The following is a 26017-nucleotide window of genomic DNA, read 5'->3' on the forward strand; positions in this document are numbered from 1 at the left end:
TGGAAAGTGCCTTTCCTTCTGTGGGTAGGTTTACATTGCAGCGTGCAGCAAAAACAGACACTCCCAGACTTGATTTTAGCCTAGTTTCCTTTGGAGGGAATACCAGTGAAGATGTAGCCAGGCTGATTTCACATACCCAGGGCTGTGGGAAATGTGTAAAACACAAATTCTATGCTGCCGAAACACTGATGCCCGACACGGCCGGGCAAAACTAGAGCAGGTGTACGTACAACTGCCACACATCCCTGACATCCGACCTCACAGTTAACGGATCTTTCCGTTCCTTATTGCTAATATGCTAATGTTGCTAATAACGGTGATGGTATATAATAAAAATAATACATAATGCTAAACTACATACATTAAGGGGAAGACATACAATATGCTTCTGTATATACATAGTCCTTGCCTGTTTATTTTGTTAGAGTTTTTAAATATGTCTTGGGACCCTCAAATCAAATAGCACACAAAAGACGGAGTGCTTGACATCATTTCTGTTTGATACCAGCAGGGTGTGGACCTTTTGCAGCTCAGATCGGTTTGATTAAAAAAGCATTTTGTTGCAGCCATCACGCAGTGCTCATTAAAAAGTACTCTACATCTGAATAGCATTTATCATCCAAGAATCTCACCATGTTTTACAAAATGTAATTAATTAAACTTTACAGCTCCCCTCGGAGAGGGATATGGAAAATAGAGTTGCCTTAATCCATCACTGAAATGCAGCAAACAATGAGTTAGAGGAAAGCAGCTGTTCAACAGCATGCAGCAGCTCTAGGACAAGAAGAGAAGCTCTCCAGGCAAAATTACCCCGGGAATGTAATACACACTCTGTGTTTGCCTGAATCGTATAGTTACTTTCACTATGGGTTAAATCCCAACTCTTGCAGAAAACTGTGCGATTTCTCTTTCCCCCAGGTTGATATCCGAGACACCTGGCAGCACAGCATGCCTTGTCTCCACGAGCAGTATACTACTCAATCCCTGGCGCTGCTAAAGACCAGGGGCAGCCGCAGCCCTGACCGGAACCGAGGGAGGCAGAAGATATAAAGCCACACGGCCACGAACTGCATCGCACAGTACTGGAATGCTGTGCAAGCTAGTGCTTAAAGGGGAGGGAGGGTAAAGTCCCCTTAATCCCTCGCCTACTTCCCTCTCCCCTCCCCACCAGCAAATCCACACCTGTTAAAGGTCACCCTGAGATGAAATACACTGGAGTGTTTCCTGCTCCAGCTCAGCTCCTCTGTCCCAGTGGCCGCGGTCCTGACTGGTTCATGCTGCAGAGCAGGAGAGGGAAGGGGGGTGCCCATGTGACCTGCCTGAATGTCAAAGTCGCACGGCTGAAATCCCACCCGACTCTTAGCTGATCTTTAGAGAGGAATCTCTTTCTCACCCTGGCTTTAAGCTCCTTTCTTGCTGAGCGTATAGGATGACACAGCCACTGGGCAAACCTGATTAAACAGATCTGCTATGCCACTTTCATTACCTTGCAAAAAGCTAGAATTTGATCTAGTGTGAGTTGGGGGGAGGGAGGGGGGCGAAGCATCCCTGACTCATGAGTGAAGTACCACAATGAAAACCCAGAGATACGTGTGGGGAGGGAGTGATGCAAAGAAACATGTGTGCATCCACGCTGCACCAAAGAGAAGCACTAAGAAAAGGGAGAACAGATGGAGGAGGAGGTATCTTACCAACTCACTCACCAACTAATTGAACACAACTGTGAATCCTGTAATGGTGATTGCATCTATTGATTGGAGAAAGATGCATGGTCTAATGCTCTGGGTGTGCAAGTGCTGAACTGGAAGGCTTGGGCTATACATGTAACAAGAGACAATTTGCTGCTGGGAGGTGAGTTGTGGCTCTCCCACTGCAACCCTATAAATCTCTTGATTTCTTAGTGTCTTCTAAGAGGACATTTACATCATTCACCAGTGAAAGAATAAGAATGAGCTCTAAATGAAACGCTAATGCTTCTTGTCTCCTAAACACTTATTTCAATTTGATGTCTTCCCACTATTGCAGGTTAAGTGGCTGCAGCCATCAGGAAGAAAGAGTAACTCTGGGATAAAAGCACTTCCTGAAGCACAATGGAGAGATGCACTGGGTTAAACTGGAAATCATCTGTGTTCTGAGAGCTGCAGAAAGCAACAGCAATGGGCATCTCCACAGGGTGGTAGAAGCGGTAACAACCCAGACTCACTGGTGCAACAGATCTTCTACCGAGATGCACGCTAGCAGAGTGAGAATAGCCACTGACTACTTCACCTGGGAAGGCCAGTTAGACAACATCCATGCAAGGCCATGCAAATGCTGAGTATTTTCATCAGATGTAAAGGTGGGAAGGGAGGAAAAAGAAGAAAGGTACAAGGATTGTGCTGGAGGAACTGACAGTGGATTCAAACATAGTAATAAACAAGGCAATTTTTTTAAGTCTCTGCTGCGCTATTTGGTTGGCCCCTAAATCCTCCCCGCAGAACATGAGGCCCACCTGTACAACCCTCCTGCTGAAGCACTCGCATTTAGCCAAACAGGCACATTGGTAAGATGGGAGTCATGGCACAAACCTTCCCTTGTGCTCATGAGTACAGATCTGCTTGTACACATGGAAGGTATGTTCTGCCCTGCCTCTCTGGATTGATGCCACCATGGTTTTCCCAGCAGTTACATGTCTTTCCTCTTCTTAGCAGGAATAAACTGGTTTTTACTGGCTCCTGGTTTTATTTTCATGTTTGTCGATGGGAAGCAGGCAGTCCCAGATACAGCTGTTGCTGCAGCAGATTTATCTTAGTGAAAATTCCTGCTTGGGTTTTGCAAATGTTTTAATTAACGTAAATTATTTTACTACATTTTACTACTGAGAGCATATAATTATCTCCCCACAGGTATATATTTAGCTAACCAGAAGGCTGATCACAGACCTACAAAATAAGGTACTTTTGCAACTGGCACTAGATACAAGCAGAGACCAGCAGCATGGGACCAAAGGCAAGAGGCTGAATTCCCCCTCCACTGTCCTGAACATCACTGCCCAAATTTTCCCATTTGAAATGATTATTACAACATTAATTTACACATCTTATCAGAGGAGTACAAAGATGCACGAATACTTCAGTGTTGTGAAGGAGAAAAGAACCACGTAGATGCTAAACTATTAATTACTGGTAAGCAATCTCCTTTGTAAAGTGTTTTGAGGTTGACTAAGGAAAATGGCTCTGTAATAACACAGAGCAAGCAATCCTATTACAGTCATAGGTTAATTCTCTCAACTGATTTTGCTGGGTCAATCCCTACATATTATTATCTATGTGAGGGAATTCACCATCTTCCTGAGGAAGTCTGACCATGGAAGAGATTCCAAACTCCACACCCCTTTCTGATCATATTCAACTCAGGACCTCTGGTTTCCACTGCAAACACATTTTTAGATGAGTAAGTTTGAGACCTATGCTGAGCAGCTGTACTGCTCTCACCACCTCAAACTGTTCACACAATTAAAAATAATAGATAGGATCAAGCTACCTGGGACTGCCCTACCTTTTCTCCAAATTACTGGATGATAAAACACGCATCTCTACACTGAGCTTCTGGAAGTGCTTGTATCCCAGGGTCACTCTCCTTGATCACTGCAACCTCTTAACCTGTGACAGAGGGAAGACATCAGATTGAAATAAGTGCTTAGGAGCCCAGAAGCTCCCCATGCCAAAACACGTTTCAGAATCTTATCGGTCCACTTGTATAGGTTCGATCCTTTATTAAAAGCACCGGCTGCTTCACCATCAGCTTCAGTGGGCACAGGATCGGATAAGTAAATCCTCATCTCTTGAACTTCTTGAAGGCCACTCTCTGCCACTTTACACACCCATGAATACTGTGTCTACTTTTTACTACAGCGTCACTGAGCACCAGTCCCAGGTGAGACCCTAAGTGTCCAAGGTGTGGCACATTGAATAAAAAAATGGTCTCAGCCTCTAAGATCTTACAGCCTGGGGGACGTTGTATTTGACTCTCTGCTTCTCCTTTTAAACAACCTCAGTGAAAAGCATTACTTAACTCTTCAGCTGCGTCTGAGTCTTTAGACTGGAAGCTACAATATTATGTGCTATGGTTCTTATTGGAATGAGGAAACGTCTTTCGTGTTTATTGACGTCTTTTGCAAAATACTCTGGGTATTTGAATGACGTACTCCCTATTATTTCCATGCCATTACTTATAAACTTCATAGCATTTTCTAGAGGGGTCCTCAGCAAGATGAAGACCTCAGGGCAACACTCCATTAGGCTTTTACTTTTATAGGTTGGGTTAAACCTTCTTCATACTGGTAGATATAACTATTTTCCTTTATTTAGGATAGCTGAAGGAGACATTAAGTCTGTATTTCCACCCAAAATGCAAGATTGCTCAAGTATCCAAAAGCTCTGAGGGGATGGTCTCAGTAGGGTATTAAGCAGAAAGAAGGTTGTGTGGATGGACAATACAGTTCAGGTGGAGGGGGAGAGAGAAAGGGAGCATATTTGAACAGGCAGGGAACGGAAGCTTCAAACAGCCTGAATAATCATTGATATAAAACCTGGACTGAATACAAGGAATAGAGGGATTTGGGGTCACACTGCTGCCTGGAACAGGTCGGGAGCTGTGAGCAAGTAAACTGGCTCTCAACTGCGTGATTTCTTCTCTGTTCAGGAAAAGAGGGCTGTGTGCATTCTTGTAAGTAAACAGAAATACATCAGAAATACCTTTCTTCATCACTCCTCCTCCAATCTGGATCAACCAACAAGACCTTGAATTTTGGCCAACAGCGGGGGTCAAAGAGAGGAAATGTGTGCTAGAGAACCTCCCACACATCTGTACCAGTTAACTCTTCCTGCTTGGTTGAGGATTAAGATGGCATAAGGACAACAGTAGTAGTCCCCTCTTACTCCGTACCAGCATGGGTCCACACCAAGGTCTAAGTCACTGCTGTCTGTAACTGCATTGGAGATGTATCCTTTTTACGAACTTCCACTCCTACTCGAACAACTCAGACTTCCCCAAACCCTGCTCTAAGCAGTTGGAGCAACTCTATGTGCTTTTCCACTCTGCAGGAAACTCCTTAAAATGAGGGACCTGCCACTGCCTTTTTTCCTGTAGGTAAATTAACCTGCCTTTCATGAACAATCCTGTTTAAAACAACAGGTTGCCTTGCAACCTAGGAAGCATGCTTTTATGCAAGTTTGAAGCATGCTTCTATGCACATACAGTAAAAAGGCCACAGAACAGTTCATCAGGGTACACTTCTGTAATAAAAAGACAGTTACTGGTAAAATGTGATAATAAAATAAAGAATAATTTAATAAAGGGAGTTTTAACTCATTTTAGAGGGAATAGACTCAGAACCATTTCTTTAAGTGAGCAGGCACACTGTATTTTCCTAATCCTAGTTTCTGCTAATAAGTAACAGGTAGTAATTTATTCCTTCTGCTTCTATCTTTATGTTAAGACAGAGCACCGTTCAATATAAATACATTGATTTCAGGAAAACAGAGGCTGAAGATACAAGCCAGGCATCTAGATCAGCCTCTGAGTAAGATGCATTACAGAGCAGCATAGTCTCTTGAGATGACAGAGGTCCCAGGCCTCAAGTCACTTAATACCAGGTAACACAAACCCTTTGTGGCAAGAATCCTGTAGTGGCAAGAGGAAAGCATGTGGAACAGGATTCGGTGATCTAAGAGAAGTAGAAACTACAGAGATGCAGTTCAGTGTTTATGTAGGAGCCCTGTGGGCCCCCTTCAGTGTCCTTAATTTAGTCTTCATCATCTGTGATCTGTTCTAACAGTCCTCTGAGGGATGGAGATTTAATATTGAGGAAATCTGGGGTCCTGGCTGACCTGTCAGAAGCAGTGGTGGATGGCTGCTCCCTGTTTACTGCTGTATCATTTTGCTTTTCAGATTCAGCACAATAAACAACAACATAACCTGACACTATTTTATGAACCTGAATGATACCATTTAAAACCTCTAGAGGTCAGGCTAATTTAGAGCATCTTTCCAGCGGGAACATTTTGCTAAGTGCGAGTGACATCTGCTGGAATCCTCTCCCCCTCAAACCACCCTCCCTCCCATCACGGCCAGCTCTGCAGGTGTTCATCTGCCCAGGGTGCCTCTCCTAGGTGCTGATCTGCATTAAAGCCCCTAGAAAGAGACGTGGGCAACACAAAATAAATCCAGGTGCCCCTTCCCTGTTGCAGGAGGCAGGAGTAGTCCGCATCCACACATCCTCGTACATTACCTCTTTTCCACTGCTGTGGTTAGGCAACTGTACTTCCAGGAGATACGGAGGCCTGGCTTCTCCTTCTGTCGGTGACATCCTTTGAGAGGAGCTTTGGTAAAACGTGGCACATCCCCACGTGGAAAAATCCTGCCTGGGCACTGAAATGGGACCACACAATACATTACTGCCCTACCACTTAACTCCCATGAAAAACGTCATCAGTGTCCTCCTCTAGCCTTCAAGCCACCTAAGAAGGCTGTAGGAGAGGGCAGTTTGTCCTGGTCCCCCCAAGGGGAGATCCAAAAGTCCCTAACTTCCTACATTACAATATATCTTAACATATTTAAATACCTGTTATAGTATATAACATTACTAATATACATTTACATACGAGTCGCAATGTTTTCAGGCTAAGCACACAGGAAAAGGTTCATTTTTGGGGACACCAGCAACCATCATCCAACATCAGCAACCCCCAGAACAATACTGAACGGAAGATGTAGACGCGTGAATTTTACCCTGCTGCCTTGCCCGCCTGCCCCGGGACCTTAGAGCACACCAGGCCCATGGCTTTGGGCGGTATCAGGCCTGTGTGCCCGGAGAAGGGGCAGAGCCCCCGAAGGGGCCTCCTCGAGCAGGACAGGGAGGGGAAACCCTGCAGGTGCGGAGACCCGAGCCCCAGTGGCACCCAGAGCCCCCCACTCAGGCCGCCACAGCGGCCAGACGGCAACCCACAGCCTGTGGCAGCCAAGGCAGTGCGTGCAGCCCTCGCAGGGGACAGAGCCCCGCCATGGGGAGGTGGGAAGGGGGCAGGGGGACAGCAAGGCCCGACCCCTCCCCAGCAGGCTCAGCCAGCAGGGGGACAGCAGGCGGGCCGACCCGCCCAATATGGCGCCGCGCCTGCCCCACGCCCGGCATCCGCGTGCCCGCCTGACCTTCCTCCCGTGAGCCTCGGCGGCGCGCTCCTTCCCGGCTTCCCCCGCGGCGGCGGCTAGCAGCAGCGGCAAGATGGCGCAGCCGCCGGGTGAGTGCGGCGGGCCGCCAAGGTGACCGCCGGGCCGCGCCGCGCCGCTCCCGCTGACCGCGCTCTGTCTCTCTCTGTGCCGCAGTTCCCCTCAAGGACACCAAGCTGATGGACGTGAAGCTGGGCCAGCTGACCTCCTGGCTGGCGATGAGGGACTTCACCCCCGGCGGCATCGCGGGGGCCGTGCGCAGAGGTGAGGGGCCCTGAGGGGCCGGGGCCGCTCCGCAGGGCGGCTGGGCTCGGCTCGCCCCCGCTGAGGCACGGTGGGCCCTGCTCGGGCACCGGGGTCCCTCTCACGGGGGTGGGCCGCCCCGCACGCCCTCCGCCTCACTTGTGCTGTCAAAGGCCTTCGGGGTGCAAGTCTGTGCTGCTGGACTGCCCCTCGGCCGTGAGCATCGCTTGTTATTGCTGCTTGTTTGCTCTGGCAGGCAGGATCCTGCAAGTACAAGGAGGGCTTAAGGGCAGTATTTGCCTCCCCAAAACACTGCCTCACGTAGCATCTTGTTCTCCCGTCTGTAAATTTGTTTGTCACATGGGCTTTATGCACCAGAGGTTTGTTTTCAGTATCCCTGCTTGTACAAAGAGGAAAGAAGTATCCTAGAAGTATTGTTAGGATGACCTTATTCCTGACTGACTTCTGCTGAACTTATCTGCTGAAAATCTTGAACTTTCCCAAGATCACAAGTAAATATAAAATGTAATCAATCCCTGAAGGTGATGAAAAAGGAAATACGACTTCTAGAAATCGCTTAGCAAAAGTTTTGACCAGTGCCCTTTGCTGTAGGTACAGATATAGCATTCAGGTAGACATACACACAAAACATCAAATGAAAATGCATGTATAATGTATATATTCTAGCATTAAAGAATTAGATAATGCCAAAGCAGCTTGAATGCATGAAAGTTATAGTAATACTGAGATTTGAGAGATAAATAGCTTTTGTTTGTTCTTAAGCTTACAGCTGATACTAACTTCAGAGTTCACCTTGCTTAACTAACTCGTGGGTTGCCTTCTGTCAAACTTGTTTCTTAAACTAATGAAATATCTGAAGGTCTCGGAGGCAGCTTCCTGATGTTCTGTGAAATGGGGATGCATTAAGTAGCAGTGCGCTTCTTTCTGACACAGAAAATTGTGCAGATCACCTGGCTGCTATGAAATAACTTTTCTCCTACACAGGTTATGACAGGTATTACAATAAATACATCAATGTGAGGAAAGGGGGCCTCGGTGGTATCACTATGGTGCTTGCTGGTTATGTTATCGTCAGCTACATCTGGAGCTATGACCACTTGAGTAAGTAAAAGCAGTATGGCTGACTGTGTATGGCTTGAATGTATATGAATGCTTGGAAGATTGCTTTGGGCAATAAAAACAATGAATCTGCTACTGCTTTTAGGAACAAGATGAAAGACTATGCTAATAATTGCCACTTGGATCTGAGACTCTGCCTACGGGCAGGTTAACTTTTTTTTTTTAGCTGTAGAGAACTTGAATATTTTTAGTAAGTTAAGAGATGGCCAGTATTTTCTTGGCGATGAAAAAAACATAAACTTTGCCTTTCTAACCTGGCAGGACTCAGAAACTGTGTGCTCAAATTTCTTACAAAGTGCTTCCTTTCCTGTAACTCAAGCATTTCTTTTTCTCTGTGACTTCAGCAAAATTAACTTGCTTTACTTTGAATGATACAGAGCATGACCGTCACAGGAAGTATCACTGAAACACGAATTTCAGAAAGTGAAGGTGCAGTTCTTGAACAGATTTGGCTGCTGGAACAGGTGTCCTGATGAAGACATCAGAACTATTCATATGAAAACCTGTACTGCTGTTATGACCAATAATAAAGTGTATGCACTTTACAATTTCTGAGCTGAGACTCCGGTAACTTTACTTGGTACTGTGTGGGTGAGTTTGTCTTCCCTGAATTTCCCCCCTCAAGGATAAGTTCAGAGATGGTTGGAAAAATTTTCACTACTTAGCTTGTGTTATAAACTGCAGAAGCTACTAAAATCCATTCATCTTTAACTATTTGATAAGAAGCAGTCCAATGCTGTCTTTACTTTTAATGTCCTAAATGTTACAGGTTGGACAACTGGCTGAGGGGATGCAATATTTTGATTTGAATGAAGAATACCTGAGCTTTAAGAGACTCAGTGGTGTGGTTATGTGCTTCTGATTCTCAGTCAGGTTGCCACCTGGAGACTGCATCTGTTTGGGCAGTTTTCCATCACAGAGCACTGCTTGAAGTGAGATCCCTGTTTGGCTTCAAGGAGGTATGCTACTCCCTCCTTCTGCCATTGGAACTAAAATGTTTCTTAGCATTATAGCCCATTTCTGTCAAAACTACAGCTGCTTCCATTACTGAGAGAAGCTGGAAAATTATGAGTGGGGATGTAAGTGTAAGCTTAAAAGGTCTTTAATATAGCAAGGGTGCATGAAATGAAAGGAAAATTTTGCTTACTGACTTAAATGTGGTGGTGGTAAGTTTAATAGATGTTACATGCACAGATGCCATTTAAAGGAGCATCTGTGGATTTGGCCTGTTACACCTGTGGATTTTAATAGATATTACATGCACAGATGCCATTTAAAGGAGCATCTGTGGATTTGGCCTGTTACACCTGTGGATTTTAATAGATATTACATGCACAGATGCTATTTAAAGGAGCATCTGTGGATTTGGCCTATTACAGCTTCAGCTGTAACAGGAAAGTTTTCAGTTTCAGAAAATATCCATTTAGGTAATGAAGATCTTATATTTCCCTGAACTACAGGGGGAAGGTGGCCAGACACTAAAGTGTGTTCTAGTTCCCTTTCTAGGTTCCTAGTTATATCCAGGCAATATATTTAATAGACCTTTAGGGGCACAACATGTGTGTTGAGAGTGTCTCATGGTCTCTTTTCCCACAGTCAGACTTGAAACTTCTATTTAACTGACTCTGAATATCCAGAGTGAAATAAGTGCAGTCATTCAAACCAACATAGGCTCTTCTCTTAATCTAGCCATGTGTTACCTTGTTCTTAAAAAAAGAAAAAAAACCAAAAAACAAATTTCACAGCCAACTTTTTGCAATAGTACATTTCAATAAAAACAAAGTATAAAGGCAGTCAGCAAATGAGAGATGGGTTAGAATCAATAAGGCTCACATTGTAGGTGCAATTTTTTTTAATTCACATTTTATCATTGGCCCTTTTGAATAGTCTTCTCAAAAAATTAATGGGTTTTGGCTTGCAGGAGTACACTCTCAGAAGGATGCTCCACCACTTTTAAAAGCAGCATTCCATAAGAATATACAGCTCCACTTCTTGGTATTCTCTAGGCTATAGAAATACCTGGTCAGTGCGAGCTGAATGACTGAGGGGAGACTGAAACAACTATCTTTTATTCCTACGCTTCAAACCATGTTCATTTCCCTACCTGCTTTTTCCAAATGGAAAAAGAGCATAAATAAGTTTTCCTACGGTCATTGCTCCTCATACTTTGGCTAACCATAGAGCCAATTTATTCTCCCCACTCCATCCTGATTGGTTCTCAGGCAGAAGATTAATTTCTAACCTTCAGTATAGTAAGAAGCACAGAAACTAAGCAATTGGACGAGAGGCTTACATCCCGGTGTATGTGAGGCGTTAAGTTAGCTACCAGGACAAGCTCACTGACTGCAACAGACTGGACCTAGGAACATGAGCTTGCTTTTTCAGAGCTACAGGACAGCCATATCACTGCTTCCTCACTGAAGGGAAGGCATTTCAAGTATTAGTTCTCCCAATCAGTCTTCCTGCTTCCACAGGGAGGGCTGAAAGGCTGCAGGTTCCCCAAAGAGCAGTGGTAGAAGGAAAACACTTTAAAGAAACACTGGAGTAAGACGTATTTACGTAGAATGCTGCAATGGTGAGGGGTTTGCATATCTATCCGCTTTTCAATCTGCCTTTCAGCAGGGCTCAATGAAAGTAGGCGGAGGCCAAAATCTATTTTAAAAAGGTTAAAACATAAAAAAGTTGTGGACAAATACAAAAATGTTGCTTAGCAGCAGCCAGCCTCTGACCAGTTCTTTCAGTAATGGCATTAAAAAAAACAACCTGATCAATAGTTCAAGAAATAGTACTAGGCGGAAACCTTTTCTCAGTGTTAATAGCTCCCTTGCACTCTCCTCTCTGCTCTTTCACTGTCCACTGAGAAAGGCCAGATGTCCTTTGGTGCATCTGTTGGCATAATGACCTTTTTCACCACACTAGAAAAGAGAAAGAGAGAAAGAGAGGTTATTACACAGCTAATAGCTTTCTCCTATAGCTGCTTTTAATAATGTAACCAGCAACTGTTCTAATTAGGAAGCTTTTCCATTTATGGAAGATGCAGTGTTCAGCAGGTGAAGTGAAACGTTGTCACAAGGGACATGACTTAGGCTATTTCCACTAGTTGGAACAAAAGCAGCTTCCGTGCTGGCATCAGCGTGATGCCACGTTACTATAACGTACTACCAAGGACAGAGCTCTCAGTACGTTACTACAAATAGAAAAGGGCTGCAACACACAACTCGAGACCCCAAGGAGAATTTCTACGTTTGAGGCTTCCAAGGCTACCTCATCTGAAATACACTGCAGCAGAGATGTATACAGGGCACTTTTCTGATCAGCTATCCTGGACTGGACATAGAAAAGTGCATCTGAACAAGAGATTCATGACTTTGCACCTTAGGGCTATTCAAACACAGCAAGAAATGTTGACATCTGATATTACTGCTTTCTCCAGATATGTAATTTACTTGCTTCCTTAAATCCTAGCTGTATAGTGCTCATTTACTGGACAGGAAGCAGAATAATGTAGCCTTGGGCAAAGATGAGACTTCTGAAAGCTCCAGTTGCAAAAAATAAAGAGATCCAGATACGCTGTGCTGCCTTATTTGCTGTAACATTTGGCTAGCTCCAATTATAGGAGTTTCTGCCCCGAGGAGGCCACTATCACCAAATGACTTCATTGGAGTGGGTTTACATTGCTGACATTCAGTAAAACTTCACTTTAGAACTGAATAAGCAGCTATTGAAGTTTTTCCGTGAAATTGATTCAGCTAATTAATATCCCAGTAGCTTTTAAACCACAGATTAACCAGCGAAACCCAAACAAGCACCTCAGGCACAAAGTTGGCACATACTATGATGTAGCTGTCAAAGCTGATGGGAAAGGGTTGGGTTTTCTTGAAAAATAAACAAGAGATGGAAACTCGACTGTGTCAAAGTTCTGCCTGTGCTCCCCACTGAGCAACCAAAGTGAACAGCTCGCTCCTTGGTTCGACAAGGGGCGTTATAGCTGAAATACTGACAGCCTTTGTATATTTGATTTCCATTACTTGCATGGACCTTCCACACTAACAGGGGAGAAGAAAATCTTTCCACAATCACGAAGTGTAATTAAATGAACTCACGAGCACAAAACTGATTTTAACTCTTACTTTGAAATGCAGTTTGACCATCTCCTTTAACTGACACTGTGGTAGGGCTTCCTGTTATTAGCAGACGAGCACAGTCCGTGATACAGCAGCCATAAGTGGGCCACAGCAAGCCCATGAGCTGGCGAACCAGAGACCCAGAGGCATCAAACCTCACTACTAATTCCCACAGCTCTATCCACTTGCCAAAATGCAGCATCTAATGAGCAGAGCACACATTTCATGAACGTGTTTCCACTGCGAAAAAACCCATGGCAGGACCGACACCACACATCACAATAGCCTGTGCCTTCACTTGTGAAGGGCAACCAGCAGCAGAACCGCAGCACAGTGTAGTCCGGGTGATGTGCACCTGATGTACACTCTGTACTTCTCAAATGAAACCCTCTCTGCTTCCCCTTCCCATCCCATCCCCATGAATTACCTTGTAACAGGTGACCTGCTCCAGCGGCCGGGGGCCTCTGTTCCCAGTGTTGTTGTTTTGCGACTGCATGACTCCAATGACTTGGGGTGTCCTCTGTTGGTTAGGAGAAAAGTTTTGACTTGTTAAGTGCATCATGGATGAAGACCTTTGTGGCGGTTATTGTGCTAAGAAGGGAAAAGAACACCCCACATATCGAATGATCAATTTTCCTCCAAATTTACGCGTGGGTGATCTGCCAGCTGGAGCACCAGAGAGAAGAAATCAAACATTGAGGCATACAAAGCCCAGCAGTCCTGCTTTTCACTGAAGAGCAGATTTAGAGAGTTGGTTTAGGCTGCTAAAATATCATTGCCATCACAGAGATGACATGCAGATTACAAAAACTGGCAGATAGCTGCACAACCACATACAATGTGCTTCTGTGTACGTGGGAGTGTTCTGTGACTAGATCTTTATGTAAGTTGGAGTAACCGTAGGACTTTTGCTCCTCACTATATTGTCACTCGGGGGTGCTTGCTGCCTAATTCTTGCATATTGCCCCCCTTCCAGGCAGCCCAAGGAAAGAACCACCACTGCAGGCCTCTGAGCTGGAGGAAGGTAGCAATGATTGAGGAAAAAGTTAACCAAGGTGCTGTAAGGGGAGAAACAGAACAAAGCAAAACACCATGGTCCCAGGATGAAGGCAGCAGCAACCTGTTGTGATCAGATGCTGAACGCTACAGGGCTGGGAGAAGGGGAGAGAAGGGACAGTGCTTTGAGGTTTACTGGAATTTTCCTCAAAGTTCTTTATGAGGAAAGAATATCATGCCCTGATACAAAATAAGTAAGCTTTTCTCTCATTTAATGGGTGTTTCTTCAAGGCTTTCCAGCAAGTCAGATCCAAGAGCCCAGGTGTCCTGTTTTGAGCATTAGACAACACACCTTTTAAAGCGCTGCGGGCAGTGCTTTGAGGGTGGGTATGTAGGAGAGGGAAGGGAATTGTGTACCTTTTGCTGTGCTTGCGTTGGCTGAGGCAGTGGTGGTTGCTCTGTGGTTCCCATAGGCAGTTCAAACCGAGGGCTGGTTTAGACAGACAGACAAGAAAATTGATTCTTGAACCATATGCCAACATTTTACCATCAGCTCAGCCAAGTAACTCCAGATAACAAAGCAAACATTCAGCTAATTAAATTTCACTCATAAGAAACAGACCTCCCTTCCCACTTCTCTTTGCATTCTGCTGCTCAGCATTACATAAACTAAAATGATAGTCCAGTAGGTTGCATCTCCCTCTAGCTGTGAAGTCTTCTGGATTATAAACCCACGTAACCCTACTGCACAGATGGTATCTGATCACCACCCCAGAGTCTGTTTGGTAACTCTCTGAGGAGCCCCTGCCCCATGTCCTCAAACTGGAAATATATTGTGCAACAAAGTAAACATCTGCCAACTTTCCAGAAGCACTAGGCAGCATTGGACCACCCTGATTTGCTATACAGAAAGTTATAGAGGAAACACAAGATTACAGGACAAGCCTGGAAACATACTCACTGCATGAATTTACAGGTAGGCCCCTCTGGACAGAATCCTACTAGGTAATTCACACAAATGACTCTTCGAGTGTGTCGGTGCCTGCAGAGGGGACCTGCAACACAAAGCTCAATAGTTCACATTTCATATATGTGTATCCCAGCACTCGCTAGCAGCAGGCACACAGGCAGGTCATGCAAAGGAAGAATACCATCACCCTACCCTTGCTTTATAGCCACAGAAGCAGCAACTGTGTGACATACATACCATGTTTACAGAAGCCTCTGTCATACCAGGGACAGTCTTTGATCTTAGACTCCGGGTCAATGTGCAAGAATGGACATTCTTTGTTACTGCATTCCCCTGTACCAAAGGCAAACACACTTCTCAGCAAATGGTGCAGGCACGAGATCAAATCACGCCCAAAACATTACCTGGATCATGTAGCTCCCACAAAGCTGCTACCAACATTTATAAGTTCAGGCACAGAAACCTTACTGCCTGCCTTGACCTAGATGATAAACACCACGCACTCACCCCAGGTGAGTAAAATTCTACCAGACTGGATTATTTATGTGTGCTTTTAAAACAATGCGGAAACTGAATTTGAAAGAGCAGTCATGATAACAAAAACCAAACATTTAGTGCACCAAAAGTGTGGAGAAACTACAAATTGCACACTAACCTCAATCCAAGGAAACCTACAAGACTGTAAGTTTCTGACAGCAAGTTGCCTCATTATGTCCAGATCTCCAGAGCTGGAAAGCAAGTGCATAAAAGTTTTGCACCCCCATACCCTCTGCTGCTCATCAACTCCCCAAAATAAAAGTCATGCAAAGACCACCTGCTTGGCCTACTCATCTCATACCCAAAACAGAACATTAGGTACAAAACCCAGTAAAGACTCGAACTTCCCCCCTCTTCCCCCAAGGGACAAGCTCTTGAGAGAGAAGACATCTACAACACATGAAGAATTTAGGGGGACAAAATAAGGTGAAGGGCTAAGCAGATCTGATAAATTACAATCTAACAGTATCAGCAGACACAGAAGAGCTGCAATGTTCTGAAGACGGATGAGACAGGGTGAGAAGGATGTACCAGGATCCTCTGCACCATCGGATTCCCACACTAGCAAGGAACGTCAAGCAGGAGCTACAATGCCTCTTACCAAATTTGGAGTAGAAGTAACACTCAGGCATCTTGGTCATGTCATACTCGTGCAGAAATTCGCACTGGTCTCCCTTTTTGCACAGTCCGCGTAGCCAGTGTTTACAAACAACTGTCTTTTCCCCACTGATGTGTCGGAAGGGGCACATGCCTCCTGCAGAGCAATGGGGTAAGGAGAAGGCAAAAAGAACATTTAAAATCTGCAGCACAAGAAGCTATGCATAGGGCAGTAGCAACACTGGATTCCCCTCTGCAAGAGCAGTTTTCAGAAGATTTCACTTTTTTTTTTTTTTTTTTAAAGAATTTATCCTTTAGTGGCAATGGTAGAACAGGGAGTTCTGGATAAGAGTCTTCTTTTACTCTCTAATGAGTGGAGCAATGCAGTCTCCAGCTCTTAATCCTGGCAGCCATAACCCACAGCTACTAACACAGGAATGTCCATGTCCAGAGCAAGCTCTGCTTGCAATCAGTTCAAACCTGTCTTTGCAAGTAGCCTTGCTTTTTCACCCCACACTTCTAAAAAACAACATTATTTCACAATTGTTGCAGCTAATTTAGTCTCAGTTATCCCATCTTTACAATATGGCATGAGCATTCTATACAGTGATCTGCTAGCAAATCTGGTTTCCCTTTTCCGCCCACCTGTAAGAGCATAACTGTATCGGGAATATTACTTGCCTTTTCCACAGGCCGCTTTTAAAAAAAATTCACAGACAGCAGCACCTGATTCTGTGGAGAGAACAGCCAAAGAAACATAATTAATTTTTCTGAGAATTTGGGGTAATTTTTTAAACATTTCCTTCCCCACAAAGACAACCTGGTTCTCAACATCAGAAGGGCTGTATTTTGGTTTGGGGGATCTACTTTCCAGTGCAAGTTCCTTGTTCTAGTCTGACCCTCAGAAATATCTGTAATCTTTTTGGTAAAACGCACACCAAGGGAATTTGCAGAAGCTTGATAGTGCCTATTTGGCCTTTTGGAGATTTAGGTTTTGTTGACCGGGCTTTCCCTGGGTGTCATTCAGTCAATCACATTGGTGAAACCTGCATTTACAGCCAGGGGAACTGAGGTCTTGTATTCTTTCGACCAGAAAAGACTGAGACAACCATTATATTATCCCTTGCTAATCCTGACCTACGCAGATCACAGTATTTAAGGGTGTTGAAATGCTAATTTAATAGTCTAGGCATAAAATTTTAGTAAGCTATGAGTCTCTCCAGACTACTTGTGTCACATTACTACACCACAGGAGAAAGTTTAGAGCCCAGGCCACAGACACACTTCAAGATGAGATCTCCCTGGTCCTTAAAATGCCTCATCCATGAGAAGGGAACAAAGAAACAGAAGTGCTGTGGAGGAAAGTCAGGTTTATTCATTTATTCAGGGTAACGCCTCAACCTTCACTTTCTAGCCAGGTTTAGCATTAACTATGGCTTCCACCAAGGAAGGAACAAAAAACCTCTGGGCTGAGACAAAAGCCTCCCAGGGGAGAGCAGAAGTTGGTTTGAGTTAATAAGAGCCGGGAAAGCAGCCAGGGCCCCCGGGAGCCCCTGCCCGGGGCTTCGAGTAAAGGCGGGCAGCCCCGGCCAGGCCCACCCCCAGGGCAGCCCGCACCGCGGGGCAGGGCAGGGCTGGAAGGGGACACCCGCAGGCCCGGGGCCCGCGCCGGGAGCGGCGGCCGCACGCACTGTCCATGCCGGGGAAGGGCAGCGGCTGCGCGCCCAGCTGCTGCTCCACAGCCAGCTCCAGGTCGAACTTGATGTGGTCCACGCTGGCGATGAGCTCCTGCATGATGGCGGGGGCGAGGGGCGGCAGCGGCGGGGACGGGCGGAGGGGCACGGCAGGCGCCCGGCGCGGCGTGTGGCGAACGGCGGCCACGGAATGCCGGAAGTCACCTCTGACCCCGCCTCCCGGCAGGCCGCGCGCTCGCCTCCGCCAATGGCGACGCGCCGCCACGCCCCTTCCGCCCGCGCAGGCGCCCTCCCGCGCGCCGCGAGCGGGGCGGCGGTCGCCTAGCGACGGCGGCGGGAGGGCCCGCCCCCTCCCTCCGGCGGTGACCGGCCGCCATGAGGCTGCTGCGGCTGGTGGCCCGCGGGCTGCTCTGGGCCCCCCGCGCCGCGCCGCGGGCAGCGCCCGGCCTGCTGCGGCCCCCGGGCCCGGGGCGGCCGCTGCCGCGGGGCCTGAGGCCGCTCGGCTCCTCTGCGGCGCTGCGCGGGGGGGACCCGGCGCAGCTCGGTGCCGGCGGCTCCGCTGACGCCGTCCACGATGCGGACGATGAGGACGCGGACGTGGATTTTGGGACGCTGTCTAGTAAATTTTCTTCCAGGAAGTATTATCACAAAACCACGCCACGCTTCCAGGATTTAAGGCTTCAAGAAGAGGGGGAGGAGGAGGAGGAGGCAGGAAGGAAACCTCGGCGAGGGCCCAAGAACACGCCGTACTGGTACTTCTTAAAATGCAAGGCCCTCATTAGAGAGGACAAGGTTTGTGCCCAGCTCCTTGGTTGCTTCTCAATAGCATTTGCTGATAGAGGCAGCACAGTTTTGTAGACTCGCCGGGTCAGGAGCTCAGAGATGCACTCTGATTCCGTTTGCAAAACCCGGATTATGGCGCTGGGCTTTCCTGTGCCCGTTTCCCCTCTGAAAATAAGAGTCGAGTTAACCGATCAGTTCTGAGGGTGAGCAGTTAGTTTCTCTACAATTTCACCCACTCCCCATCTCATTCTCCGTTCTGCTATCCCCTGGGGCAGTCCTGGGTTTGATATTTCTGTGCTGCGACTTCTCGCTCCAAACCCCTGCAGCGCTGTCCCGCATGTATTGTCCTGTGTGCTCACTCGGTTTCTTTACAGAAGAGAAGTAAAATAAGGAATGTGAGGAACGCTGTGTCCTGTAGGACTTCTGTCACAGTCTGTCTACAGTCAAGTATATTAACACCCATTATAACTGATCCTGTTGCTGCTTCATCATAGATTTCTCTCTTTCCTGCAGCTAGCAGAGGCTCTGGAGCTGTTTGAGGTGCAGATGCTGAAGGAAGAGCGCGTCCAGCCAGAAGAAAGCAACTACACAGTTCTAATGGGTGGCTGTGGCAGGGTTGGCTACGTGAAAAAGGCGTTCAAGCTCTACAATGATGTAGGTTAACCTTCCCTCCTCATTGAAACCTTCTGTAGGTTTTTAGCTAAAAGTGGTTTTAAGCATTTGCTCATGAGTCTCTGTCTCCAAAATGGTCAATTTTTACATTTTGTTAGCCTGAAAATCTTAAAAACCAAACTATGAAACTGTAGAACTCTTTTCCTAAAAAGCTAGTTCCATTTCTTTTTCGTCTTCCTTTAGATGAAAAAACGAGGCTTAATCCCCACTGATGCCACTTACACGGCCCTGTTCAATGCCTGCGCTGAATCACCATGGAAAGACTCAGGCCTGCAGAGTGCTCTCAAGTTACGGCAGCAACTAAAGAGCAAAAATCAAGAGCTGAACCTGATAACTTATCACGCGCTGCTGAAAGTCTGTGCCCTGTGTTCAGATCTCAGGATGTGCTTTGATGTACTGAAGGTAAATATGTGACTTTTCTGGTATTAAGTGTAGTCTACTCTATTTAAAACTCCTGGAAGTTGCCATATTGCATAGATTTCTGTGTTTCATTTTAAGCACAGATCATTTTAGACCAAGTAGTCATATTTTTGTGTTGATTTTTGTTTTTATACAACAAAATAGTGTTGGTACATATCAAACAGTTTAAGAAGATAAAAAGAGGCAGCTTGACCTCTCTAAACAGAGCTTGGCTTTAAAAGTCTATTCTGATCTGCCAACGATTTATTGAATAGAGTTTTTGTGGGGTTCACATCTACTGTGTCTGTCTGCTTCCCTTCTTTTGAGAACACATATACTGATAGCTAGCTACTTTTATGGCTCTTAAAGCAGGTCTTCTCGAAAAGGTCAGTCTGGGAGCATCCAGAATTGCTATTCCTGCCCCCAAATTTCCTGTAGTTCCCATAAGGGCGAAGCTAGGATCTATGCAGGTACTGTCAGGACTTATTTTTCTCCTGCAGCTATCATTCTACTCACAGTACCTGGAGTCCACCCTGTGCTTTGCTGCTCTGTCCCCAGAAGGCAGTAGCAGTACTTTGTGCTTCACAGCCAGCTGTGGCAGACTGTATGGGTAAGTGGGAAGTTTAATGCTCTCTCTCCTCTTTTAGGAAATTGTGCACAAGGGTCACGTTGTCACAGCCGAGACCTTCAGCTTCCTTCTTATGGGCTGCATAAAGGACAGTGAAAACGGCTTCCGCTATGCCTTGCAGGTCTGTCTTCATGTACTCCGGGGGAGGGAAAAACATGACATTGCTTTTGTATTGCAACTTGTCACTTGAACCTGCAGAAAGCAGCAGGACACTCAGAGCTGATGAAAACAGGAGGAACTCAGCTCCTCCCAAGACAAGTTCTGTAAACTAGACTTCTGTCAGGATATCTCATAGTGCAAACATTTGTAAACTGTCCTGGGTGATCTCGTAGGACTGTACTAGCTCTAGATGGCTATTCAAAGACTAATGACATCTCATCTCCTTGTGCTGTAAACTTATTCCCTTTCTGCAGGTGGATATGATTAACAGTGGGCACTGTAGATATGCTTACACCCAGCTAGAAATGCTCCTGTTATTTAATATCACGTGTATCTTATGTTCATCTCCCTCTCTTCAGGTTTGGAAACAAATGACTAGACTTGGAATAAAGGCTGATAGCCACATTTACAACTTGATGCTCCGTGCTGCAAGAGACTGTGGAATAGGTGATCCAGTTTTGGCTTCTCAAGTACTGCTAGGACCCACTGAAGAGAAGTCACCTCAGCTAAGGCTTGCACCCGGGAGGCAGAAACAAAAGGCGAGAAGTCAGAGGAAGAAGGGAACGGAGAGTGCAGCTGCTGTCCAGCTGGACGTGGAAGCCATGGAAAGGCAACTGTTTCAGGAGAACTCTGTGCAGCCTGAACAACCGATCAAGCAACAAAAGAAAGATGTGAATTGGGCTGAAACAGAACCAATGCTGGCTGGTCTTGCCAGTGCTAACATCGCTCACAGTGGGACTGGAGCATTGATGAGGACAGACCAAGCTGAGATAGAGCAGGAACAAGCAAGCCTAAGCCAGAAGCTGCATTTCTGCAACCTGCCCAACTTACTGGATTCCGAGATGCCTGATGCGGCCGTGGTTTCCTTGGGGACAGTAGCCACCCCATCTGATAGACTGGCTTTGATTGGGGATGTGGAGGGCTTCTTGAATAAAATGAAAGAGGACAATGCAGAACCCAACATTAAAACTTTTACGTTACTGGCTGAGCTGGTGAAACCCCAAAGTCCATCAGAATCCTCTCTGTTGGCAGTCCTTGATGAGCATAAAGTGAAAGTAGATGTGACCTTCTTTAACACTTTAATAAGAAAGAAAAGTAAACAGGGAGACCTTGAAGGAGCAAAGGTGAGGAAAAACCCCAAATTGGTCCTATTGCCACCTCCTTGTCTCGGGCCTCCAGTGTTACCTGCATTTTACTATGAGACCCATTTCTCTATCCACAAGAAAAACTGGGAATCTTACTGTTTTCCACAAACCAGTCCTCAGGTTACTTTCTGAGTATTTATGGATTCTGTTTTGGCACTTCCAGCTCTGTCTGGAAAGTTACAGTGAGACTTTTTGGAAACTGATGTCAGCGCTTGCCTCTTGCAGGGCCTGCTGCCAGCTCTAGCGAAGAGGGGAATATCGCCTAACCTCCAGACATTTTGTAACTTGGCAATCGCTTGCCACCGAGAGAAGGATGGACTGCAGTTACTCTCAGATTTGAAGGTAAAAGACCTGCTTAGGTTCAAACTGCAGGAAGGCAAAGCAAGTGAAGTGTTAAGCTTGTAAAAAGACCTGCTGAGCTTTCTGTGGTCAGTGCTTTATGTTCTCAATACCAAGAACATGCAACTCTAGAGTAAAGCTCAGCCAGTCTGTCCCATGCCTGCACTGGAACAGTTGAGGGGCTGTGGGAAGGGGAGTACTGACGCTGCAGAAGCTGTTACATGGATCCCAAGAGCGGGAGCTGTGCTCCTTGTGTAAGAGGCATCTGTATGCGTCCTTCACTCTAGCAGTCCTGCACTAGCCAGCAAACAAGCTTAACTGGAGCGTTTTTGTGGTTTTCAGAGGTCTGGAGTGACTCCCAACAAATATATCTACAGCACCCTTATCGCTGCTGCCGTGAGGCGGCTGGACTACAGCTACCTCACCGAGATCCTGCGAGACATGAGGAACAACCAAGTACCCCCCAATGAAGTTATCATAAGCCAGCTGGAGTTCGCAGCACAGTACCCGCCTAATTTTGACAGGGTAGGTAGCCATGACTGGTCACAGTATGAAGGCATCAGTGTTTATCAAAACTGAACAGTGTAGCTGATAGACACAAAGCACGTACTGCTGACTAGCAAGGGGAGGCATACCAAAGGACACCTAAGACTACAAAGGAGCTTTTTTTCCTTGGGGTTTGTGTGATCTGGCTGACAGTTACTTGATAGCTCCTTCTTTAGTAGAAGTCTATAGCTATTGCACATTTAAATAAGCTCTCTTCTAATAAAAACTTGTGGTGTTGTGTTTCTATTTGCAGTATAAGTCAAAGAACACATACCTGGAAAAAATTGATGGCTTCCGTGGCTACTACTATCGGTGGTTAAAAGTAATGGCAGGAGAGCAGACTCCCCACCCCTGGCAAAAATACAGAACAGCTAAACGTTCAGAAAATGAAAATAAGGAAGAGGACGTGCAGGTGCAGGACCAGCAAGGACAGAAGTTGCAGTGAGCAGGATACTGTGTATGATAGCTGAAGTCCTGCATCTTCCATGCGCTGGAAGAACTTGGACTTTCTCCTTACACAGCCTTCTAGTAAAGCAGCTTTGTATTTCCATGAATCTGAGTTCTTGTCATAACTAGTAAATAAAGTACTTCTCCTTTGTGGTAAGGAGAAGCAGGTACATTTTCGGTGAATTTCCTTGAACTGCAGAGGATTAGATAGGCTGTAGTTTTAACAAACCCTGTGCTAAACAAGCAAACTGAGGCTTAACTGGGCTCTCAACAGTGGCTTAGCTCACTGCTAGTTTTATCTCTTCCTCCTGTTTTACATGCAGCTGGGCGTTTAAGAAGTGACCTCTAAGTCTATAGAGATTGCTGGCATTCTTACACTGATCCATACTAATTCCAGGTTGAAAACCTTTGCAGAGAGTTCTAGTGAAATTTAGCTTTCTTCTACTGCGCAGCATTGGTAGGGAGGTTGGGTCAGACTGGAGTTTTGAGAACTCTTCCCTCTCTTTTCCATACACCCTTTTAACTTCAGTTACTTGGGGGTGGGGGAAAGGAATAAGAGTTGGGTTTTAAAATATATATATATATTTTTAGAACACTTTGCAAGAAACAGAGCCACCAAACAAAAAAAGAAAAATCAGCCTTGGTGATAATGCAACAGGAAAACAGGGGCATAGAAATGTTTTGCCAGCACCATGCTCTCAGGAAGGCAGAGTTTATTTTAAAATCAAAGACCTACACAGAAAGCTACTCCAAAACAATAGCCATTGTATACATATGTATATGATCCAGGTGAATACGAAAGATCCAATCACATAGAAGGTAGTTCTAACTGCACGAATAGTCCACAGTGTAGGACGATACCTCTCAAAGCTGAAAAAGGAGTCCTGTGTCCTTCACCCGGAACAGCCTCTGCATCCGCAGTGAGTGCATTCAATGATTCTCCCCTGGAAGAGAAACATGACAGAGATGTTTAAGACAAGCTGTGGTGAGTGCACGGTCCAGCAGGCTTCAGCCTTGAAGCAGAGAGGCTGCTGCCTCCTGAATGCATAGGTGCAGGCAGGGTTTTCTATAGTTTTGTTCTCTGTTGTTTTCCGTAAACACTTTAAATGACTGCATACCAAACTTGATAATAGCCGTAAAAGCAACTAGATATTAACTGTACTAGCAAAACATAGAATGTATTAGAACTAGAAGTTTCCTGAAAGCATTGCCTCCTCTGCTGTCTCTGACCAGGGTAAGTTAGAATTGCAAAGGTCCAGACAGAAGTACAGGAGAAAAATGAAAACTCACCACTTCCAACTTGCTTTTTGGGACCCTACAGATGCAGTTGGTTCCAAAGTTGGTATCTCGCGTCTGGATACACCGCAGACAGCAAAGGTTCTCATAACCCTGTTTCTTCCACTTTGCAATCAGGTTTTTGTCAGCATATCCTTCCTTGATGCAATATTCGTAGAGCTCTGCAGAAGAGCAGGCAGCATCACAGACAGCTCCCAGTAATCGATACAAGGATGTACTGGATGTACCAACTAGCAGTTAAAGCTAGTCAGATGCCAGCCTCCTCTCCATCTTCCCTCCCCAGAAACTTAATCCTTCCCATCAACACCACGGTGCAGGTGTGTCCGCAGGCAGACATCTTACTCTGCTGTAGTTTCCCGACCCAGGATAAAGTACTTCTGTTTCTCACCTCTGCTGATAGCTTTTCTTTTATAGAAGAGATCAAAAATGTAACGTGTTTTCTGGTGATGAATTCTGAAGATAGGCCAAAGGGATTCCACTTTCCTCTTCCCTTCATGAGGCTCAGTCTCCGCTGGGAGGGAACACAAACGTCAGAGTTCAGCTAACTTTCCCAGACCATCTGGCTGCAAACTGATTTCTTTAGTCACTTTACAACAAACTGTTCCAAGAAAACCCGTAACTTTAAAACATTACAGAGATACAGAAATAGGAAAAGATACAAATTGAAGGAACCTGACCCAATACAGATCCTTTAGGAAACAGAGACAGAAATAGAAAGGCAGGGGTGATGACATGCCCCATGCTGGCATGGAAAATGACTCCATGGCTGCCCACGCTCATCAGACCAGAGCGACAGCTCAGACCAGAACTACAAGTCCCTCCGCGCACACCCGCGAGCTCCAGCCGGGGCTCAGAGCAGAGTGCCCTAAAATGGCGGGATGTCAAATCTCAGCTTGGAGCACTGCTCTGTCTCAAGCTTACACAACCAGAGAAGAGTGATCAGTTCTGACCCAAATCCCATCTTCCCGTATACCCTCTACACCAGAAGCGAGAATCTACTGTCACTACAGAACTCAAACACTCTACATGTGCAGCGTCATTGCTGGGCAGAGGTATGAAAAGGCCCATTTACACTTGCAGGGTGCAGCTGTGCTTCCTGAAGCAGTTAGGGATTAGCTGGTTTCAGGGACCCATCCCTGAGAACATCCAGCCTTGCCGCTTACCTTCTCTCATCTTCTGATCCAGCTCATCCAGCGTCGGCTCAATCAGTTCCCAGCCATCCGGGGGAGGCTTCCTGCTTCTCTTCACTTTGGGCATTGCCTCTCAAATGAGGAGGTTGAAAGATGAGGCAATGGGAGACGGGGTTTACCAGCACTCAAACGTGTGGGTGCCTCAAAGTCCTGAGTGCCACTAGAAGAAAACAAGGAAAAAGAGTTGTTAGAGGTATTTCTCCTAGCACTTTTGTGCCCCCTTTCCATTTTCTGTTTCAATGATAAAAATGATCTCCAACAAGCCTATGAAAGAGGCAAAAACTACCCCCCTGCGGCCCCCGGGAGCAGCACACCCTGCGGCGACTACTGCGGCAGCCCCACCACATTAGAGCACTTTTCCCCTCATCAAGTAAACAGGCAGCGGTTCCCCCTTCCCCGCTACATCGCCCCAAAACAGCCATTTCTCCCAGCCAAGTTGCTTCAGCTGAAACCAGGAAGGAAGGAAAGACGCCCGGCCCGGCCCCCCCACTGTCCCCCCGCGGCCCTCGGGACTCCGCCGAGCGGCCCGGGCGCGATGGCGGCGAAGAGGATGAGCCCGGCCGCGCACGGAGCCCCCAGCGGGGAGCGGGAGCGGCGCGAGACCCCGCTACGGCCTCGGAGGCGCCTCACCGGTGGGAGAAGCAGCCGCCGCTTCCGCCTCGCTGTCGCGCCTCTCTGACGTCACCCCGCGGGGCCTTCCCCACACCGGCCGCCCTCCCGCCAGGCGCCGCGTACCATCCCGCTGAGGCGGCCGCCGCGATGCCTGAAGAAAACCCTCCCCGTTGCTCCCCCTCCACCCCGGCGGGGACAGGGCCGGGAGCGCCGCCCGCCGGGAGTGGAAGCAGCCCCGTTCCCTCCGGCCGCGACTGGCCCTGGCGGGGCGGCGCGGCGCGCGGGGCAGGCGGC

At 46.6% G+C, this 26017-nt stretch overlaps 3 protein-coding genes across 3 annotated transcripts; 1 reads left to right on the top strand and 2 right to left on the bottom strand.

Annotated features, from left to right (window-relative positions):
- Window positions 1-7169: 7169 nt before the first annotated feature.
- Window positions 7170-22797, top strand: PTCD1 (pentatricopeptide repeat domain 1). Its single transcript, XM_026095184.2, has 12 exons — window positions 7170-7277; window positions 7363-7470; window positions 8455-8571; window positions 8967-8992; window positions 17874-18299; window positions 18804-18944; window positions 19146-19364; window positions 20009-20110; window positions 20508-21272; window positions 21519-21635; window positions 21975-22157; window positions 22432-22797. The coding sequence occupies exons 1-12, from the start codon at window positions 7262-7264 to the stop codon at window positions 22621-22623; spliced, it is 2412 nt and encodes an 803-aa protein (XP_025950969.2). The 5' UTR covers window positions 7170-7261; the 3' UTR covers window positions 22624-22797.
- Window positions 10327-17747, bottom strand: CPSF4 (cleavage and polyadenylation specific factor 4). The gene is made up of 8 exons (XM_026095194.2): window positions 17505-17747; window positions 16495-16545; window positions 15818-15970; window positions 14917-15012; window positions 14671-14764; window positions 14127-14199; window positions 13141-13233; window positions 10327-11504 (listed from the first exon to the last, which is right to left on the bottom strand). The coding sequence occupies exons 1-8, from the start codon at window positions 17605-17607 to the stop codon at window positions 11436-11438; spliced, it is 732 nt and encodes a 243-aa protein (XP_025950979.1). The 5' UTR covers window positions 17608-17747; the 3' UTR covers window positions 10327-11435.
- Window positions 22798-23321: 524 nt separating the features above from the next.
- Window positions 23322-25894, bottom strand: BUD31 (BUD31 homolog). Its single transcript, XM_026095197.2, has 5 exons — window positions 25742-25894; window positions 25085-25271; window positions 24310-24432; window positions 23916-24082; window positions 23322-23569 (listed from the first exon to the last, which is right to left on the bottom strand). Exons 2-5 carry the CDS (start codon window positions 25176-25178, stop codon window positions 23519-23521), a joined length of 435 nt encoding a protein of 144 aa, XP_025950982.1. The 5' UTR covers window positions 25179-25271; window positions 25742-25894; the 3' UTR covers window positions 23322-23518.
- Window positions 25895-26017: the final 123 nt, after the last annotated feature.

This window comes from Dromaius novaehollandiae, chromosome 14 (assembly GCF_036370855.1).
Source record: "Dromaius novaehollandiae isolate bDroNov1 chromosome 14, bDroNov1.hap1, whole genome shotgun sequence".
NCBI lineage: Eukaryota > Metazoa > Chordata > Aves > Casuariiformes > Dromaiidae > Dromaius > Dromaius novaehollandiae.